Consider the following 22,961-nt stretch of genomic DNA (forward strand, 5'->3'; position numbering starts at 1 on the left):
ATCCGACAGATTGAGAATTTTAATCAAAACGTGGAAGTTAATTTGTTAGCAAATAAAACTAAATATCATAAACTAATCTGTTATTATAACGAGTATTGAAAACTTACAATTTATTTATTTCAATTTATATATATTAGGAGTATGGATTTAACTCTTTGTTAGTTATGAATTAATTCAATCCATTTTAAATTATAACTTTAGAATCAACCCACGCATACCCGATCAAGAGACTAGTAACAGAAACAATAAAAATAATAAAACAAATATATCACAACAATTTAATCAGCCTTCTTTGACAACAATTTATCAATTTTACTTTTATTCCTATAAATACAAAGGTCCATGAACGTCAATGCAAACAGCATGCACTGAGCCATCATGTCTCTTTCTAGGTCCTTTTCGTCCCTAAACCTGGCCTGAAGTCGATCTGGAACATAAACGTGGCTATTGTTTGCTGATATTTCATTATATTCCTTTAGAAGCATTTCCACTGTTTGGTCTGACGTCACTCTCTCGTTGCCTATGAGGGTACCGTATAATCTGTAATTAAAAATAAAATGACTATAGTTAAGACCAGGCGAAGTTTCAAATTGAACTAAATATATGCAATAAAATATATCTAAAAAATTACTAAATACAAAGTATCAAAAGAAAAAAGAAAAACATTTTTATAGTATTTCAGCAACGTTAAAAGATTTTTAAATTAAGAAAAATTCAAGTAGAAGTTGTGTTAGAGCCATCTAGGTATAAACATTTAAACTATAATAATCTGTTGGTGTTTTAAATTGAACAATTTAACAGATGTTGGTGTCGGTACTTCAATTGTTATATAGATAATGAATATTATGCCTTTACTATTGTGGCGTGTTGCGTGTTCTGTGTGGTGTGTTCCGTGTTCCGTGAGAGTGAGCGAATTAATGCGCGTAAAAATAAACCCATTACGCCAATACACACCTAAAAGGCAACGAGGAGCGCAAAAAGAAGACATTCTGAATAAATTTCTTCTCCATATCGCTGGATTCCTCATCTTTTTCTACACTAAAAATATAAGAATATACAAATTAAAAATATGTAAATTAAGCATATTCATTACCTTTAATTAAAGAAGTTATTTTCGTATTATAGGTTACAACTTCGAAAACACAGAATATGGTACCAATAGGATAATAGATAGATGACATTTTTGAATTAAGTCAGCAAATGAAATGTTTTACCCACTCACCCACTCACCCACTCACACTCGCACACATACACACTAATCCAATACCTCGCTTTTGGTTATGCATGGAAACAAAGAAACACGATTAAATATTATATAGAAGTAATGACAACTCTTTTAAACTTAAATATCTCCATTTTAATGAAGGGCTTTAGCTACTGTAGCACTTTAATGAAATTCAAAACACACAATAAAACAAATCCTTACATACTTAAATATTATAAATGGGAATGTATTTGTTTGTCTTTCATTTTGTAAAGAAACAATTTTATGATATAATTTCTGTCTTGAGACAGCTGGTAGGCTATCTAGAAAATTTTTACTGCAAGGAAACTTAAATTTCTCATGGGAATTTTATTTGACTACGCGCCAGGAGCCACGGGCGGAAAGTAGTATATATACATACCTGTCCATGTTCCCTCTAGCAGATATAAAAGCGACCATCATGGACACCATTTGTGCTTTTTGCAAGTTAATCCCAAGCACTTTGGGGTTGTTGGGGTCGCTCCCAGAGGCCCGGAGGCTTGTGGCCTCTGCCTTCATCACATAGATGTCAGCTGTTGGCAGTTTCGTTACTATATTCCAGGACTAGAATATTTAATTTGGTATTTTAATATATACATCCTACATTTACAACTAATTTTACAAATATGAAAATTTTCAGACATGGATGAATTTTTTGTTATTCTTTCAGAAAAAGACAGCAATTGTTATGAACTGATTGACTGTATGAAATATGGTACAGAGATAGATTAAAACCTAGATAATCATATGAGCTCCTTTGAATCTCCTACATTGGATAGGCTTTCTGGATCTCCAGTCTCAGGATATCATTTCTTGGATCTCAAACTATCTCTGCAGCAAATATCGTCATTTCTAAGATTAGCAAGTTCCAGTAAACAAACAAACAAACAAATTAGCCTTTGAATATATTATTATGGATATAGATAAACTTACAATTTCTAAAATATCACTGAGCTGATATCTCTTGTTCTCGGGGTAGTGTATACTCTGGTATTGCCATTCCAACACTTCATAATTACTCTTATCTATTAAAGTCCAAGATACTGAATTGATTGTTATGTACACTGTTAATACTGACTTGGCCGCCTGAAAAAAAAACAAATAGGAATAGTTATAAGTACTATTAAACTCAAAAAACAACCAAATCATACATAAGAAAAGGAAAAATCTTTAAAATGTGAATTTTAATAAGAACAATACAACAAGTTCAAGTTACTCAAAGTGTAGAAAAATGACAAAAATAAAAATGTTTTAAATTCACATTAGCAGTTATTTTTTAACAAATCTTAAATTTTTAAACCATTGCTATGTATAATTTTGTGTTGAAACACAAAGAAAACCTTCTTAAATTTTGGAAAGAATAGATATACAATGGGTGAATTCAGGTGGACCACTATTTATTAATTACTAGCTATCCGCTCGCGGCTCTGCCTGCGTAGTCGCAGGAAACTTAGACCTGGGGTTTTTCTCGCATGTTCCCGTTCCTGTAGGATTTTCGGGATAAAAACTATCCTATGTCCGTCTCCTGGGTCCAAGCTACCTCTGCACAAATTTTCAGCCAAATTGGTTAATCCGTTCCTCAGTTATAAATAGTGTAACTAACACCACTTTCTTTTACATATATAGATTATAAGATTTATACTTTTGGTTGCTTTATGAACTTTATTTACTTTAATGAAAACTCAAAATTCAAATATGACTATGGCAACGTTTAAAGTGCTATTAAAATTATATAACACACCTGTCTCATATTCTCGGACAATGTAGGGTTTAATATTTGGCCCTTTATTTGTTTCAATGCATTTGGTTCTTCGGCTTTAATTTTCCCCTGCAATATACTGTCAAACAGTTTCTCTGCATGCTTCTCACTGAAGCCTTCTATAAGCTCTATGTCAATTAAACTACTTACCGGGCCATTGTTATTTATATATTGAGATATGCTTTTTGATCTTTTTTTTGTAACATCATACCTAGAAAACATGACAAATAAAATTATAAATATATGTTGCCTGAAGTAGGAGTTTAAAAACTGATATATTATAATCTTGCTTGCGAGATTACAAAACTACTAGCTTTCTCTTATCATTAAGGGGTATGAAATATAGATGTTGCCCAATTCTCAGATCTAATTGATATGGACACAAAATTTCATGAGAATCGATCCAGCTATTTCAGAGGAGTATGGTTACTAACATTGTGATATGAGAATTTTATATACATAGATAAAACATTGTGATCATGTGCAAATTGTGCATATAAATGCATTATTTTTTGTCAAGATTGCAATCAATGATATTTAAAATTTTACAGTGAGATATGTATAATATTAATTCATATACCGCAGTAATGTAACGAAACTTGTGCAGAAAGGCATGACAGATTTTTACATGTATATTTTACTGGTCTGAGAATATGGCACAGTATACTTTCAGACCCCAAGTGATGTAAGGGTGTCCTCACTACTAACATAACATAATGTTATGTTAGTAGTGAGGGTTACTTATTTATGTACATACCTAATTGTATGATATAAATAATTGACACATTTTTAAGAAATGTGTAAAACAATACCATCAAATGTCATGAGAATTCCTTATAACGAGTGTGGGTGTCTACTTATATTGCAATTTCAAGATAATTTAGTACTTTTGAAAGTAACCTTTTATTACTTTTTAAAGGTTTTGTTTTAAAGATTTTCTTTATACAACAAATGAATCAAGTTGTAACTAATTAAATACACTGCATTCCTATGAGTTCGATAGCTTTATACTTACATGTTTAATTCAATTAGGTAGGGTTATTCAACTTGAAAATTATTAATATTTATGCAAAATTTCAAAGTTGCTGTTCCTGATGGCTCTCCAATTGAATCGTCTGCACCATCGAACAATTAAAATATAGAAGTATAAGAAGCTTTAAATAAATTCTATCATACCTTGACAAAGTTGAAACATCTGATTTGTTTATAACCTCTAAAATATTTTTCTTTTCTATTTCACTGTACTTGTTTTCTAGCTTTTGACCATAATATCTTCCGAATCTACAGAAGGTACACGACGGTAACTGCAACAGTAATTAATTTGAGTTTTGAGTAAATACTTGTTCTATACAAGATTCTTTATATGTATTGCATGATGTTTTTAGTTACGTACAATTTTCCTCGAAGACGCGAAATATAAATTAAACATATTATATTCGGGCAACCTAATAAACTTATTAACATAAATGCATTTGTTTAAAAAAATAATTCAAGCCTCCAATGTTTTGGTTTTTGATCTTCTGCTTTTTAACGTCACAAAATCTGACAGTTACATTTGGCAAACAGCAAATTTACGAATGGTGAATTGTGTAAAAGGACAAAATGCTTATTATATCAATAATAAAAAAGGGGAAAACATATTATTGCCGGAAACTTTTGTAATCCCTGCTACCTAGTGCCCATGGCACGAACATTAAAATATTTCACAATTTATTATTCAAGGAGTATATTATTTCTAAAAAACCAAATATTATAGAACAGCGCCATCTATACCAATACATTCTGATAGTCTTTCTTCTACTGTCTTATATACAATATTACATTATAAAAGTATTGGTAATCCGCAATAGATGTCATCAGACTCAAAATTTACAATAACGTTTACGTCTTTAAAACGCTTACGTGTTTTGTCATTCATCATTCTAGCGAGTGCGATTGTGGTTCCTTCACCTAATAATATAAAATGTCCGTAGAAATTTAAGTTCATAGTTACATACCGAGACCATCAGAAATATAAAAAAAATATGTTAGGGTTTTAGTATTCTAATAAAAATGTACAGTTAATTACATAATGTTATACAATTAATACCCGTTTACTTGGGTATCTACCTATTTGCAACTACAGACAAGAGGTTCAAATATTTACGCTGCAGTCCAAATGTACTGTCACAAACATAAGTTTAGTCGAATAATCTTAGATAAACATTTGTGAAACTCACTATAAATGTATAAATTTATTACGATGATTAAAAGTCCAGTGTATTTACATCTACGATCTTTTTATTACCGCTTTACCTCTTTTTATATTGAGTATTGCAAATATCAAATAAGAAAGAAACAAATGATTATTATAAAAAGGCCATTAATGTTTACACACATACGTAGGTAGGTTTTGAAAAATTAAGCTATCAAAAAGACATAATATTCAATTATTTTCATTAAAAGCTAAACCGCCTTCGAAGTCGATAAAATTTACATGGGACTACACCGGCTTTCAAATAAAATAAGAATTATCAAAATTGGTTCACCCAGTCGAAAGTTCTGAGGTAACAAACCCAAAAAAAAATATCAAATTGATACCCCCTCCTTCCTTAATTTACCTGTAGTTGGTTGAAAAAATTCGAGTCATTCAATATTATAATAAGAAGAACAGTCAAAGAAGAAACTTTAGATAGATGTAACTGTAGTTTGTACAAAGCAATAGAGAAGTGGATAATGATTTTTCACGGAGAGTTGTCAACAAGAAGTGAAATAATATATCTATCCCGCTCAATCTCGCGTAGTGAGTCGACAAAATGGCTGACTACCGCTCGAACACAGAACCGGCGCACGACTCCGCATTCATTCACCTTCCCTTCTTCGAGAAACTTCGCGTGCGTCTGGATTTCCTGATTACAACACCTGGGACTGGTTTACAGGAGATTGGTGAGTAAATAATCAAGTCTTTTCGCAGATATTAGATTGCTTGCTAACTCCTGGAGTTTGGAAACCAGCTGGCGGTCTACAAGAGTCGGAACTTCTGCAATAAATATTATAATCCTTCTTTATGAGCTAGGGGTGCGAAAATGGAAATTTTCTGCAGTCATAATAATATCTTAAATTCTCGCATTATTAATGTATTTATTCTGGAAAAGTGGCCTATTCAGGATTGAATTCTTAGATACTAAAACAGCGAAATCATGATCATGACCATAATGTGGATAGTCACGCGGCAAATTCCACTAGGCATTTTATTAAATTTAATGATGAATTTCAAGATAAGGTTAGGTATATCTGATTAAAATGGAGCATGCAATAACGGATTCAAAATAATAAAGAAAGGAAATCGCAAAAAATCAAAATGGTTAGAAAATCATGGAATATATTTAATCGAATAAATATCAATTGGCATTGGCAGTGGGAAGAACGGAAACGCGGCAACATCGCACTGATCGAATACTGGCAACAGGCATTTACACGGGCTACTTGCGCGTTACGCGTCGTTGCCGGTCCGTCGAGTTCATAAATGTGTGCTATCTGTTGAACACACACAATGTCATTGGACCAATAGCATCTTAGTCGAACAATGGCACACACACATTTTGTGTGTCCTTGAGTAACATTATTAATAATTATGTTTTATGAATAGACATTATTGGTTTTAATAAGAGTAGACATATTCATGTTGTTAATTATGTGTTTTACATTATTAATTATGTAGGTACCTATCATTTCTTATCACATTCTTGATAATTACGTCATCGTCGTGTTTCTTTAGATTTATAAAACTTTTAAATTATTTTTATTCTAAGTGAAAATGTGACGCCTAACCAAATGTTGATATCTTATATTGCAATAAACTCTTTTAAATCATTTCCTTAAAACGTACGCGTACGTTGAAAAATATATATGCATAAAATAATTAAAAACAATTATTCATCAATTAAACTTCTGACTCTGGAAAAGAAAAGGTTATTCGAAAAATTTATTAAAAAAAAAAATTTAAGCTTAAATAAAATAAATGTTAATCCTCTCCGCGCCTGCCGCGGCCGGTTGTTCTATATACGTAACAGTTTCATATTCAGTGGTCAAAGAAGATCGTACATTAACCATTGCTCGACTGTAGCTGCTTCTTTCGATTCGTTTTCTACTGACAGCCGCAATGTAATCTAAAGCGACTTTTTAACAGTTTGACAATGAGCTTGCTAACAGGAATGATGTTGTGCTGAATATGAATTAGAGATGTTCTGAATTTGTCTGTATTTATCATTTTAACGAATAATTTAATATTTATGGAGTAGGTACACTCACTCACATACCGAGTACTATTATGTTCATAACCCAACATCAAGTATTTATAACCCCCTTCATACTAAATACTATTTTTTGGGTTTAAACCTGTTACAGTGGAAATTTAGTTATCGTACTGTGCAAAATGAAAAACTTAGATGATTAAATAACGGATACGCGTAATGTCACTTTGACCGGCATTACAAAAAGTTGTCTGATATTTTCTTTTTTTTATTAATATTTACTTATTTTCTTTGTCTATATTATGGTCTTTTATACACAAGTAATGTTAACAAATAAGTCGATACTTCACACATCCTTCCCCAGCCTTTCAAAAAATGATACTACAGAATACATGGAAAAATTTTTTTTGTTACGCAGAAAGACGAATTTGACGTAACTTTGAGTAGAATCTATTTTAGTAGTCATTCCTATCTGACCCAACACACTACGGCACGGGTCGGCTCTCTCCGCCTGCCTTCGTGCGTCACACACGCCGCGGCCAGAGCGGTGCGGCAACGTCGCATGATTTCAGAACACTTTTTTGTGCAAAACTCCATTTTATATATGCTGCAATTCATGAATTCTATAACATAATGCCATTTTTAATCTACGTATTGATTACTAAAAATTGTCTTCTTCAATAAGATCAATTAATTATCAAAACTTTTATTCTATGATACATTTTTATTACAATGTCTTAGCATACTATTATGTCATGTCTAATCGTACATTACTAAATTAGTATTTAACCCTATAACCTATTTTTAAATCAGTAAGAGCTCGAAAGAGTTAGGTACATAATTATTCCGAGCTTAATGTACACGAGAAGCATTGAAAAGTAGAACGCAAGAGAATGAGAATACACACTACGTAATTTGACCTCGCGATAATATACATTGACACAATACTCGAGAGGCACAGAGTAATGAGTCTACACAGCGTTCTGTTCATTCGCCTTCAGACTCGGTTGTTTGTTTCACCTCGCGTGTAGGGTGAAGCGCTGATGCTGTCCCGCTTTCACGCGCGCCGGGCGTTGTTAATCGGAACTTGGCTTTCTCTGCACGCAATCTAGTCTGTACATTTTAGTTCTATTATTTGCCACTTTCTGTGGCGCTACGTTGGCGGCGGCCATTTTCTTCTTTCTCTTTCTGCTAACGTCAGTATCGTTAATGCCGCAATACGGAGTGCTTGTTTCGCGTGGTTGTTTATCTTCTCAATTCTTCTTTTGGAGTCTCTTCTCGAAATATTAGGTGGGTTCCCGATATTATTTATTAATAATTATGTTTTAAATTAGTTTGTGCTTGCAAAATTTAGTTGTAGTAGTGGATTTGTTTTGTTTTTTTCGTAGGAAATCTCCATGATATCGATATTTTTTGTTTTTTGTTTGTTTTGTCGTATTTTGTTTTCAACTAATTTTTTTTTTATATTTGGAAATTGTTTAGCATGAATGATTCGATATTAAGGTTGTTTATAAATAGACGGTTTACGGTTATTTATATTTTTATGTATGTTTTTTTCTCTTTATATGATCTTTTCGGAAAGTTTAGAAATAAATGTTTCTCATTTTTCGACGCTTTTCAGTGTCACTATATAATATACTAGCTTCCCACCCAGGAATTCGCCGGCATAGTCAAATAAAAGGGTTTTACCCGCATAATTTCCGTTCCCGTGGGGTTTCCGGGATAAAATCTATCATATGTTTTATAAAACCCGATCTCAAACTACCTCAGTACCAAATTGCACCCAAATCAGTTGAGTTGTTCAGGCGTAAAGAAATGACAGACATACAGAGTTACTTTTGTATTTATTATATTGGTAGATAAGGTTTTAACCATACCAAGTACCTGTCTACTTCTCTTTACTAGCGATCCACTTTGTGTTTAGTGACACTGGTGTTTTTTTTGCACCCCAGCTGTCAAATTAATCGCCGGGCATGTTTTGGGTTCCGTTAAGAGTTTTTTTTAACTTAACGTCGATTGTATTTATGTTCTGTTCTTGTTATTATTAAATTTTGTTTTATCGTGATGATTGGGACGTGAATTATTATGGTAACTTACTGCTTTACGAGCGATTCGCTTTGTAAATTAGTACAGTGATAGGTTTTTTTCTGTTACACGTCACCTGTCAAAATAAACATCGAGTAAGTTTTGGATTCCGTTATAACATTGTTAAATTAGTCATCAATTCTTTTTTTTTACGTTTTTCGTTGCATGAATGTTGACTCGGTATTTTATTTTATCTTGAATGATTTCGACATATTGTTTATGTAATATATTAAGACATAATATTATGCGATTTCATATTGCAATGATGGCGTGCAATTCTGCTGTGTTCAACGGTGATAGTATTTATTTTATCAAACGTTCTAGTTCTGTATTCATCTATCTATTACACGCGTGTGGCAATTATCGCCCTATCTGTTTATTCATTTGATGATAAACTATCAGCTGCAATAACAACATAAGCGTGCAAGTTCTGCAGCATAACAGGTTTTGACTCTTGGTTAGCGTTCAATAGATGCCAGGCGTCCACCTTCAACTTGGATTATATTTGCTCGCGGGCAATGTGCATACGCTAGCTGTCTCACTCTATCTCACTTTCTGCGTCGTTTGCGTGAGCGTGACGCCCAGATTGCCACGGCACTGGCCGCACACTCCGTTCATCAGTGTTATAGCTAGCTGTTTGGGAAGTGTAATTCGGAATTCCGCCGCAGAACGTCATGAAACTCTGGCCGCCATTTTGTGTTCTGATATGATAATAAATCGAGTGATTTTATTCATTGTACGACGTCATATAGACCAAGATTGACATGTTTCTACAATACTCAACCTTTGCTCTCACAATCACACCTGGCCTCGATATTGAATTTTATCACCTTCAAAGACAATCTAGTTGGTGTAAAGTCAACGCTTAGTTCATGCACAGGAATTTTAAATATCATATTCTGAAACCATTTTCAAAATAAGGTTAATGGCTTTTTATTTCAAAGACACAAAAGGAATGGAAAGCAGCAGATATTGTAATGAATATAAATATAAATTGACGAGAGTATTCGTTCACATTTAGAATATATCCCATAACTATTAATGAGGTGAATTTTGAATTATGAAAAATAAGTTTATTAATAAGAATAAGGTTACAATCTTCTTGCGATCATGCTACAATTGTCAGCCACTATCAAAGCTGTTATTTTCTGTTTCAGTTACATTCATTAATTCAAATAGATTCGATTATTTAAGTTAAACTTCAAAGCAATTTAAATAGCTACAGATTTCTTCGTCATTTTTACATTTATTATTCCCGCTATCGACTAGGTGCTAAAGTTGCTGTATCCAATCTTAATTTCATAAAAATTACGATTGTTATCGTCCGTAATAAACTGTTAGTAATTTGAAGGGTCTTTGCTGATACATACATTTGTGATGTCACTTTGACATTTTGATTCTTCAATCGCGTTGCCATAACAACTATGGGAATTTGTCAAGTTTTGATTTACAGAGGTCATAACTGAAATTGTTATTATTATTATTTAATCTTTGAGAATAATTAGATGTTGGCCAATACGGCGCAGTATACTATAGATAGAATTCCGTCTTGCACTACCTACAGACTGTGATAGTGATACAGAAATATTAAGGTCAGAATATTATAATTAATTGGCTATTGTATTATCTGTAGACGGAAACTTAGTTATAGTAGGATGTATTTTATTCTTTTAAAAAAACTTACGTAGGCTTATCTTTAGATTTTTTTTAGTTTTTCCTTATAAGAAATGAGAAAGTCCATTTTTTTAACTATTGGATGGTTAAGGATATTCTAATTTTACAACAGAATCTGGTGTCTACAGGGTGTCCTATTTAAGCTTTTATGAAATTTTACATTGATTAAGTACCGATTGCCTTATTTTTTCAGTATACCATCCTCTTAGTTCTCTTAACGTACCTAAATGATTACACAGTACTTGGATACGTAGGTTTTTAATACCTTTATTATCATTTTAGGTTAAAAAGAAAACAAATATTATAATCGCCAGTTTCACTTTTTCTATTAAAAAAGTGAAAAAAAAGTAAAAAGTGAAATACTGGGTAAACATATTTTCTCGTCTAAAATCTCTTTGAAGTTGATTTCTGGTCGTAGAATCTTTGGAAGCCATAGTTACGTATGAAATAACACATATTTTTATAAATAAATACTTCCTTAGATTTAAATTTTTAACCGATGTTCCAAAAAACGACGTAGGCTCTCAAAATGTGCGGTTAACGGTAAAAAAAGTCTTTAAGCCACTCTAATCCGATCATCTCTGACCATTATTTATATTTGGAAGGACATGTGAACCAGATAAGCTAGATTTTGTGCCCATACTATAACCTATCTATCTATCTATAGTGTATAGCTATACGCATTGAAATTGTTAGTAAAAATTATACGTATTCCGTCATCTTGCAAGTTTTTGAAGTGAAACTTCTTTAGAATCCTTGTGATTTCAAACCTGATGCAACGGAAAAACGACAGGTATGAGACAGAAATACAAAAATGTGTAGAATGAAGCCGGCAAAGAATGAGACAGAAATATACGTACTATTTTTTTGTCTACAAGAACTGTTCACCGCAAAAATAGGGTAATTTTGAAAGGATACTCCGTTCATCTACATCCTACATGTTACATTGAGTTTTTGACAAAGATAGTGTACCATTTAGCCTTCTTTGACTTTGACTATTTAGTAGGTTATTTTTATAAATAAGAAACAGTGTGAAGGTCACATTATGGCTATAAATAACAGCAATTAAAGAGGCGGCATAATTTTATATTTTTACTTGAAACGGGAAATAATCATAACTTCTGACAATTTTTTTTTATCATGTGAACTATGAACAGATCACTTATGTGTTTTAACATTCAATAATTGCAATTATTTTATTGATGACATTAAAGCATTACAAAAGGTGTAGTGATTCTACTTTTAATCTGATTGTTACATGTTTTTTTTTTTATTTCAATGAAGACAATTAGGTATTCTACTAATATCATGCACGCGAACGCTTGGAAGAATGAATCTATCAAATGTATGTTGTTTCATAGAAATACTAGGATTTGTAAGAGATTTGCTACAAAGATTATAGACTATAACAATAAGGTTTCAATCATCACTACATCATCCATATACATAAGCTAAACACATTTATCGACTTTATAATCATTGCTTATTGTTTTTTTTATTATTATATGCGTTAAAACAATTTTACTTTTGAGAAAATATGAATATTGAACGTGAATAATTTAATCTGTACGTTTTGATACATTAACTATAATACGGTTTTAAGAGGTTATTTGGAGTGGTGTCTGCGCTTTGTTGTATTATTATTAGAACACGCCCTATATAGCGCAAAGTATACAAATTCATTATAATTCAGATAGATGGCGTTATATTAAAAAATGTCTTGTACCATAAGACTTAAGTTGGATGATTTTTCGCACATGTTATTCACTTATACGTGAACCAGTTCGTAGCCATTTATTCTAATACTTTTTATTTGTTACTTTCAGATTAAATCTCCGTGAAAAGGGCACTGGAAATGCTGCAAAATGCAATTAATTTTTGATACTGAAACTGAAGCGTGCATAGACAAAAAAATGGCATTTATTGATAAAGAATCCATCAATGAAAAATTTACCGCCGATAACATTGTTGAAAAATTGAGCAATAGTATATCTAACGGTAGCGGCAATAAAGAAAACATTGGGAAAGTAGATAATATTGTAGTCGATAATTACACTGAAAATAATGGTATTGATAGTCCCAAGAAATCCGAAGTCAATGGCCAAAACGAATTAAGTGTAAATGAAGAAATTAGTACACCTGTTGTTGATACAGCTTCTAGTCAAACTGCTGAAAGTGAGAGCATAGAAAATATAACTGATAAAAGAAAAGACGAAGAATGTATAGAAAATGCATCAGATATAGATAATACTATAGAACAATCTAATAATATCGATGATGTAAATATCCACACTGATAATGATCTCAAAAATAATTTAGAACACGAAGACCTATCTAACGGTAACGTTTTAGAAATTCAAGCTGATGAAAATATATGCTCAGAGGAGAAACATGAGAAAAACACAATAATTGGAGAAAGTGACACTTTAAATCCTGCTGATTGTTCTCAAATGGATTCCGATGATCATAAGACTGAAATTAATCCAGAGTCAGATGTAAATACTGTAGAAAACCAAGATGAAATACTCGAAAGCTCTTCTAAGAAAAATGAGGAAATAAATGTAGAAGATACCTTAAAGTCTGATCAGGGCGATGGAAATATTATTTCTTTCTTGTTCTATAAAACGAAGACAGATACAATAGCAACAGAAAATGGGCTAAACACATCAAATTCAAACAAGGAAGTTATGATATCAAATGACAAAAAAACATTTTGTGAAGAAGAGCATGCTGAGACAGAATCACAAGTTACTTCATCGAAAGATACTGAAGCAAACAGCGAAAAAATGGATATAGATCTAATTAAAGAGGGGGATAGTGAAATGTCTAACGAGTTAAAAGATGATCATGAAGATATGAAAGAATGTGAAAATCCTGTTGAAATTGAAAATCCGAATGATGCAGAATCTAATAGGAGCTCAAATATACCAACTTTACAGGAAGAGAAGACTGAAAAAGAAAAGCCATGTAATCTAGTTGAAACTGAATCAAAACCGGAAAGTCATCTTGAAAAACAAAATGAACCGAAAAAAATCTATACAAAGAGCAAATTATCGCTGGATATTTTATCCGATGATGAAGATACAGTATCATCTAGCGATATTAAACTTGAAAAAACCATTGAACCTAATAAACAATGTATTAATATAGAGGACGATGATGATGACATAATGTTGATAGATGATGAGAACAGTACAAAACCCGAAAATGAAATGGGTGTAACAAAAATAGTTAACGAACATAATGAAGCAATAATAGAAAGCAAAGATGGTAATATTTTGGAAGATAAAAAAGAAGAATCCTCTAATAATACACCAACAAATGATCAAGGTAACGGTCTTTACTTAAACCTTATTTCAGCAATATTTAAGATAAACATAAAAACGAAATCGTCTGTAACTCTTTATTTTTTGTTCGTCGAACTCGCTTCGGCACGAATTGGGCTAGCTCCTTCCGGGGATATACCACACCCTAACATAGGATCGGTGTGAAATAGTAGCATGCTACTGTGTTTCGTACGGTGAGTGGGGGAGCCGGATACCGATTTCCTTCCTGACATGCTGACAGTGTTCAGATAAAATATTTGTAAATAATACTACTTCTACATTATTTTCTTAACGTTTCAGATATCCCTTTAAATGAAAGCAAAATAGATGTTAAAAAACTTGACTCTGATATAATCGATAAAGAAGAAAACAAAGAGAAAATTTCGTCTCCAAAGCCGCTGCTGCCAACTAACTTTGTCTCTACTTGCAAGAAAAACCTCGCTGAAATGACTCGAAGCGATTTAGAAGAATTTTGTATATTAAAAATTGTTGAAAGTGTCGTAGACAGAGGCAATCTTGGCGAGATAAAGTCTCAATTAAAGAAAATGTCACAGAATATTGAGGAATATAAAAATAAAACTAAGATGCTTACGAAGCAAAATCACGCATTGCAAGTTGTTTTAAAGTCTGTTCAGGAAGAGTTGAAGAAAAATACAAACGCGCCGATAATACCCCTAAAAATATCGCGCTCGGTTGGCATACAGGTGTTAATGTCGGAGAAAAACAAAAAGAAAACCAACAACTCTACTGTGACCACGTTAAATAATGTATCAAGTCCAAGCCCTGTAAATAAGCCTATACGTGGCTTACCACCTCAGATAATTAGATCTCCAAAACCATCTCAACAAAATATTCCCGTTCCTAGATTAATCCCTGCTAATGCTGTAGTAAAAAGCAATACGACAGCCACTAACCAAATTTCAACTGCGAATAATAAAACAATAATCAATAACGCGACGCCTGCTGCAAAGAAATCACCAGCACAAAGACCCGAAAAAAGGCCGTTAGTTAAAATACCCAATGATACAGTTGATTTGACTGATGACGAACCACCGCCAAAAGTTATATCGAGACCTACGAACAGTCAGTCTGTTAGACTAGTTCCGTCTCAGAATTTACTGTCACCACAACGTCCCCAACTTGGGACGCTCATTAATAGCCCCAGAAAAGTTTACATTCCAATAAGCGGAGGGCAAGGGCAGAACGCGCGGCCAAATCAAACCTTTATGTTAAGAACCATCAACACACACAGTATGTATCTGTCCACACTTATTTTCGCTTCTCAAAATTTACTCCATTTTCTAAAAAATGCCTTTTCCTTTCACCTTTTCAGATGTAAGACATAGAGGTCCAGCACCAATTCAAAAAGAAACATCGTACGGAAGAACGAGCCTATCGTTACATCCAGCACCTTTGCCCGATAATGCGAAACAGTGTCAACCTCCCACCTGGAAGTTGATACCCCCGGCTCCAGAGATAACGCTGTCAAAAGTTGAAAATGGCATAGTAATTTCTTGGAATTTAGACAGCTATCATGAAGATAATTATGAGAACATAGCCAGTTACCAGATTTATGCCTATCAAGAGACCGCAGCGCCGCCTAGTACGAGTTTGTGGAAGAAAATTGGGGATGTCAAAGCGCTTCCACTTCCTATGGCATGTACTCTGACACAGTTTGTGTCTGGATATAAATATTACTTTGCTGTGAGAGCAGTTGATATCAGATCTCGACTAGGGCCTTTCAGTTTGCCCAGTAACATTATGCTCGTTAATAAATAAGAAAAGACTGATATTAATTAGACATAATAATATAATGCAGCGTCTGTGTGTAAATGTGATGGTTGTTGGAAGTGTACTTCTGATGTATATTTATATTTTTATGTGTAAATTTTTGAAATTTAAGTTTTTACTATTAGATAGTTATAATAATTTTACTTTTTAACGAATGTAGTCATTTAATGGTACATAGTAGATGTTAAATGGAAATATGACTTACTGTGTTTTATTTCGGTTGTTATTATATAAGGTAAACAGTGAAAATAATGCAGGAATGGAATGCTTCATCAAAAATAAATATCCATTCAGAATTTACAATAAATTTTATTATGCTGCACACATTGGATGCTGTTTATGGCTTCATTAGCAAGGATAATAAACTGTTATATGCATGGACAAAATTAAAAGTTTGCGTTATTCCCTATAATATTATGAATGCGAAAGTGACTATCTGTCTGTCTCGCTTCACACCTAAACCTCTGAAGCGATTTTGATGAATTTGTTAGGAACAGGTACTTTGCGAGATTTGAGAAAGGATAATTTTTAACCCAGAAAGCTCACGGGAACGGGAATTATTTACGTACGACTATTTTTTTCTTGGAGTTGAGACTACTAGAACCGAAGCAGTTTTAAAAATATGACTTATGAATATTTATTCATTATTCTTTATATCTTTAAAACAACAGCATCGCCGTTTCAATGGTTTGACTGTGGCAAAGAATAGTATAAGAATACTGAATCAACTGGTAACCTATGGCGGAGGGCAACACATTATAGATGGATTAATGTCTTGATATTATATTGGATACGATGTTTACATAAGTTGTAAATATTAAAAGATATGGAAATAATAAAAAAATCAGACATCAAATAAAATATTAAAAAAACATTGATTATATATAAGCTGAGTTTGCCATTAGAAACATATTTAAGTATAGAATTTGAGACGCTGGTTATATGTTACTTCCTATCTTATCTAAAAATTAACTATTTAATTAGTAGCTTTTTACAAGTAAAATTTAGAAAGGATAGATTTAAATGACAATAAATATAAAAAACTTAAAGTATCAATAATTTTTTACTTTAGGTGTTGCTTACTTCTATTTAACAAATTCGTTATATACATACAGTTATTAATGGATTAAAAAAATAGTAACCTTCATCAGTGTCTAATTTATTTTATGATATAATAATGAGTTATTCATAAAATCAATATAAGATTATTATGTAATGAATAGATCTATTAATACCAAATGATTTTAATTACAACGTATGTAAAAGTTCGGAAATACAAATGTCTCAGTTTGATGAAAAATATAGAGAAGAATAAATGGAGGTGTATAAGTGCATTCTATGAATTTATTTGATTCTATTTTAATAAAAAAGAATTTTTTTTTTTTTCATACAGATAAAGGATTATTTACCAATGAATATAGTGTCAAAGTCTCAAAACTGTCAAACGTCAAGGATAGTCTGTTTCATCGTAGGTGCTCTGTATCTACTTGAACATATTATTTGATATTCGTACTTGTTAAAATTTGCCAGATGTCGATAGGACGTAATGTGGTAGTGTGTCGAATCGCATACCACTTTTATTTACAGATTGATAAAATCGAAAAGGTGACAATACAAAGTAAAAGTAATAAAGTACGCTGTTGGCAGCTAAAAGTAGCAGCTAAGACCCGTGCATACGTTGCATTTTGTGAATATTGTTTAATGATAATAAATTCTTAGTAATTTGACGTAGATTGACATATCGTTTCGCAAGTAGTTTCCACGGAGCAGCATTTGTGTTCTTATAGTGAATAACATCGGTGTGGAATTTTCTCAGTTTAGTTCGGTTTAAGCTAAAATCAGTGTTTGTCGTGAAGATTGTGACAAAAGGAATAGTGATTATTGTTAGTGTGTTTGTGATTAACGCATAACTATGTACGTGCAAAACTTTCTTGTTGGCAATGATTGCTTAAAGGTATGTTTACAAGTACATTACATTTCTCACAAAAACACCTTATCTATAGCCTTTACTTATTATGTATGAATATTATATTTAATCATTCCCGTAGACGGTACACCTGACAGATATAACTAGCTAGTGTAATGGAAAACGGCTTTTTGAAACAAGAAATACGGGTTAATTAGAAATTTTAATTCGATTTGTTGTCATTTATTGAGAACAGAGATACGCCATAAACTGTCCTATTTCACCATATCTTTATAGCTTTTATCATTCATTTATATATCATCATTCTTTTGTGTATAAAAATACTGCATTGTGCAACCAACCATTAACCAGTCTTTTAACCTATAAAAAATCATCACTTGAACATTATTTGCGCATCAATATTTTAGTTTTTAAATTTTATTATGTATAGGACTCTCGGTTAACTATCACTGAAATATAAAGTAGTAGTATAGTATTTGGTAACAGTCATAAAAGACTTATAATTATTATTATAAGCTCTCATTGCTAAAAATATGTAGAGTTTAATATAAATTACATTGATCAATACAGCATGTACTGTATTTATATTGATATTCAAGAACAAAACAGAAAACACAGCAATTTTCCTTTTCTACAACCGATAACATTTTAGCAATAGGCTATTATGGTGAGCTATTACAAACTAGCTGCGCCCTGCGATTTCATCCACATTTTACATCAAGTTAGCCTTTGTCAATAAATGAAGTATGATAATATAATTTTTCATATTCCAATCAGTAGTTTCTGAGATTAACTCGCTCTAACAAACTCTTCAAATTTATATTATAAGTATAGAAATAATCCCTCAAAATTATTTCTGTTAAAAATATAGATATATAGAGTTGTTTACGTAATTGGTATTTTTCTCAAAGCTATTTCAAAATGTTCTCAACAAAATAAGGTTAATTTGAAATGGTTATTAAAACAAATAGTGATAACACTTGTATTCTTAGTAACTAAATATGTCAAAAATAAGCTTACCAAGCAAAAACATTAATAACTTAGCTTTGTTTTGTAAACATATTATATAAGTAATTAAATGCTATTATACTTAAGTCGTACAATTTGGTCCTATTTTAACAATTATGTGAGTTATAGAAGGAAACAGCAACAATGAAGTATTATGGTACTGAAAATAGATATGATTGTGTTATATTTATATTTATAATAACTGTTGATAGTTAAGAAAACATAGTTGACCAGGCAATAAGCATTGTTCTGTGTATTTACACTTTTCCCTTAGTGGTATAAAAAGAGTTACCGTTATAACATTTTCTCAGTTGGTCAAACTGTTACTGACAAGTTTGGTTATAAAAACTGATAATTGTAACATATCATTTATTATAAGTAATTATTATATTATTATATAATATAGTATTCTAACTAAAACACTAAGTGATTTTGTATTCTGTCTATATTTTCATAACACATGTACAGATGTTTTTTCTACAATAACATTCACCAATGTTCCTGGGGAGGGAGGTACCATTTCATTTTGTAAAATTCTAAAATTTCAAAATTCCAAACGAACACAAAATTTCATATGGCAGCCATTTACTAAAGATTCGATTCTTTCCATATCATATCGAAACAAATCATTGTTAGGCTTTTGTATGTCTTTCAGTTGAATACCATCGAATTTTCATACAATAAAACAAAAAAGAAATATGGACTAATTGAGACTATCCTTCCTTCAATTTACAATATAATATATCCTGAATTGTTGCTTTAACATTAAATCCATAGAACTGACTGTAAGTTCACAATTATTAAAAATTAAGATGATAAATAAAAGAATTTTTGCAATTAATTTGCAGTTATTCACATGTGATATTTCCTGCATTGAATTTTATAGCATTTTTCTTGTATAATTTAGATTAATTTAAAATTCACACTTTTAAGTATTTTAAAATGCTTAATTTCCTTCTGCTAGATATGTCTATTTTTGGATATGTAATTTAACACATTAATAAAAATAAAATAAAGCATTTTATTTTACATAGAGTATCTATACACATAAATTCTCATGTAGCAGTGTTCTTTACCAAACATTTCTAAAGAAGTTTGACCAATTTTTGTATAATTATTATTTATTTAAGTATATTTACTATATCTGAAAAAAGGATGTAAGCTAATTTTCTACAAAGAGGAATGAAAGAATGTAAGTATGGACACTTATGTAACATAAAAAGATTTAATAGAAGATAGATATAAAGCAACTATATACTATTAGATATAGAACTATATACTCAGTACTAGATAAATATTTGCCTTATACCTATACCCCCAAGCAAAAAGGCTATCCTGGCAGTACAATGTTGCCTTAGTCAACTATTTGTTTTTGTTCCTTTATAGGTGTATGTGACAGTTGATGTTTTTATTTTTTTGTGAGTATTTCAATAAAAAAAAAAGCAAAACATTATTTTGTTTTTTTTTTAGGTAGGTAAGGAAAGGATTAGTGACTGGAAAGAAGCCTCTGGATCTCATTCAGATTCTCTGATTGCCCAATAAACAAAATTATAGACTAGAATCAAATTTTGAAATAAAAAACATTGAAATTAAAATAATAAATAGATCTATGATTTTTTCATATTTGAGACATTTTTTACACTCCACATGGATTCCCTCTCTGTCTCTCTCTTTATCTCTAGCTCTCTTCCTCTTTTGGAATAGGTTTTAAAAAAAAAATCGATCAAGTGCGAGTTGATCTTGCAACACTAAGGATTCCGTAAATAAGCTAATGAACAATAACAAAGGCAGACAGACAGACAGTCAGAATGGACAGTGTACTCTAGTAATAAGGTCTCATTTTATCCTTTGGGTATAAACGGAGATTTTAACCACTTTTTATCAGTTATGCCTACTTACTCCTTAAATACTAATTCTTAAACATAAAAAAAATAAATTTCAGAACATATGTTATAAAATATTTATATCTCTTTTATGCACTGAGAGGCAACTCGAGACTTACAAACAAGCTGCGTTTGTTGAACAAGCAAGACCGCAGGATCTAAGGCAGGGGAGGTATAACTCGTTCCGTTACTTTCGCCCCTCTCGACTTTCGCCGGCCGAATGTGACCGACATCCGATTTTATATCGGCTCCTTTGCTTTCATTGTATGCTACTAGACTTTTACGGATAATTCGCTCGCAAAAACTGTTGGATAGTTTCTGCGAGAAAGTCACTAACTTCACGTACACGGTACAAAGTTCGAGGTTTATTAATTCAGATCCGTAGATATATTAGAAAAGTTATATTCAAATCCATTAATATCTATATGACATCGTTTCTCATTGTAAACCTAGGTTATGCTAGGAAATTTATCTAAGTATCGAAGTTCGCTAACTCCATGTGCAGTTGCTCGCTTTTACACAAAAAAACTAAACGCTAATATATATACTGTAGTATATGCATAGAATACTATACGTACAGTAATCGGTCGTCAGTCATTAGGTCTGGCAAAAAAGCAATTAGCATTTGTAAAACTTTATACCTCCCACGCAGAATAATAAGTACAAGTTCCTACGAGTTAAGTATATTTCTCCAATCCTTATATACTATCCCATAAAAATTCGTCTTCCTCGTTGTATCAAATTAAACTGCATTAATATCCGGCGAACATTACGCAGTGCAACGTAAACAACGAAGTAAGTGTGAATTTCACCACAGATAAGATACGGCGAAACATGTGATCTGCTTGATATGGCATTGTGATAACATAACCTTGGTATTGTTTCTCTTATTATTATAATGCTAACTCGCGAAGTCGCTGATAATTATTAAGCTATTTATATACTGCATTTGCGACGTCGAATTTTATTGATAACTTTATTGAATATATAATGTGTATACAGTGATAGGTACTCACTCTTTTAGGTAGGATCATTATGGATCTTATTGATTATAATACATATATTATACCTATTTTATATATAATTAAGTAAGTATATCGGCGTCGTAACAAAAGGTTGTACAACATCTGTTATAATAAGATACAGAAAACAAAAAACATATGTAAGTAGTATCAATAAATGGAACGCAATTTTTCACTCCGGTGTAGTGCGGACAAAAGATAGACATCAAGTACTTATTTAATTGATATTTACAAAATATGTCGCTTATCGAAATAAATGTTTGGATATTATCTGAACGCGAACAATGCGCTGATAAAGTTTTTTTGCCAAAACAATGTTTATATTATTTTAGTTTTTAGCTTACAGTGGGCCGGTATGTTGCGTCGTCAGTTTACAAACGCTCGCAGCTATGTATTTACTTGTTTACTTGTCCCAAAATGTCTCAAATTCACTTATCCCAAACGGCCGTCAGGTTAAGATTGCGGCTTGCGAGACGACGGGGCCCCGCTTTGATTTGGGGCTCCTATTTCTGTGGAATAGGTTTTATAATAAGCGGAACCTAACCTAACCCATAAAAAAGAATAAAAGTAACAAGATCGATATAGAGAACATAATATATTTTCAACGAACCCGCTTAGGGTATTTTTCATCTATATTATAATACTTATAATGTATTATTTTCTCGAACCTTATTCATTCTATAGGTCAATGGGCTAGACCCGCCCACGCTAATGCTTACAAATTATATACAAAAATTATTATCTAATTTGAATTTTGGAACTGATAAGAAGTTAAAACGAGGCAAATAAATGCGAATCCAGTTTAATGACTTGTCTTGTGGAACGTAGTAAAAACGTAGTACCTTCGGTTTGAATTATAAAGCGAAACCTTCCTGTGTTTTTGTTTGTTTGTGTGTCCCTGGTTGAGCAGAAGTCGTACCGGAATTTGTAGTGTGTTAAGTACGTAAGTAGGGGACAAGTGAAACGCTCGAAGGATTGATTCGCACTCTTTAATTAATCAACCGAACATAG

At 31.9% G+C, this 22,961-nt stretch overlaps 3 protein-coding genes across 5 annotated transcripts in view; 2 read left to right on the top strand and 1 right to left on the bottom strand.

Moving 5' to 3' along the window:
• Positions 1-264: 264 nt before the first annotated feature.
• LOC119840717 (transcription elongation factor, mitochondrial) overlaps positions 265-22,961 on the bottom strand; it is a 27,462-nt gene continuing 4,765 nt past the window's right edge. Inside the window, exons 1-7 of one of the 2 annotated variants that reach the window (XM_038367430.1) lie at positions 4,396-4,556; positions 4,179-4,306; positions 2,985-3,213; positions 2,177-2,329; positions 1,626-1,807; positions 955-1,038; positions 265-540 (exon numbers count right to left, since the gene is read on the bottom strand). In XM_038367430.1, the coding sequence (XP_038223358.1) occupies positions 279-540; positions 955-1,038; positions 1,626-1,807; positions 2,177-2,329; positions 2,985-3,213; positions 4,179-4,306; positions 4,396-4,431 (1,074 nt within the window). In that variant the 5' untranslated portion in view covers positions 4,432-4,556 and the 3' untranslated portion in view covers positions 265-278. Of the gene's footprint in view, positions 541-954; positions 1,039-1,625; positions 1,808-2,176; positions 2,330-2,984; positions 3,214-4,178; positions 4,307-4,395; positions 4,557-22,961 lie in introns of those variants that run through there. The other variant, XM_038367431.1, reaches the window with a different exon arrangement.
• LOC119840714 (uncharacterized protein PF11_0213) lies at positions 5,674-16,310 on the top strand. 2 transcript variants are annotated; one of them, XM_038367427.1, is made up of 4 exons: positions 5,674-5,927; positions 12,820-14,323; positions 14,620-15,570; positions 15,653-16,310. In XM_038367427.1, exons 2-4 carry the CDS (start codon positions 12,859-12,861, stop codon positions 16,096-16,098), a joined length of 2,862 nt encoding a protein of 953 aa, XP_038223355.1. In that variant the 5' UTR covers positions 5,674-5,927; positions 12,820-12,858; the 3' UTR covers positions 16,099-16,310. The 2 variants fall into 2 exon arrangements, with proteins under 2 accessions (XP_038223355.1, XP_038223356.1); XM_038367428.1 differs by lacking the exon at positions 5,674-5,927 and adding an exon at positions 8,378-8,524.
• Positions 17,617-22,961, top strand: part of LOC119840715 — a 113,855-nt gene continuing 108,510 nt past the window's right edge. The window contains exon 1 of the mRNA XM_038367429.1: positions 17,617-18,064. The gene's annotated coding sequence lies outside the window, so the exon portion shown is untranslated. The remainder of the gene's footprint in view (positions 18,065-22,961) is intronic.

The sequence above is a fragment of the Zerene cesonia genome, chromosome 7 (assembly GCF_012273895.1).
Source record: "Zerene cesonia ecotype Mississippi chromosome 7, Zerene_cesonia_1.1, whole genome shotgun sequence".
NCBI classification, from domain to species: domain Eukaryota; kingdom Metazoa; phylum Arthropoda; class Insecta; order Lepidoptera; family Pieridae; genus Zerene; species Zerene cesonia.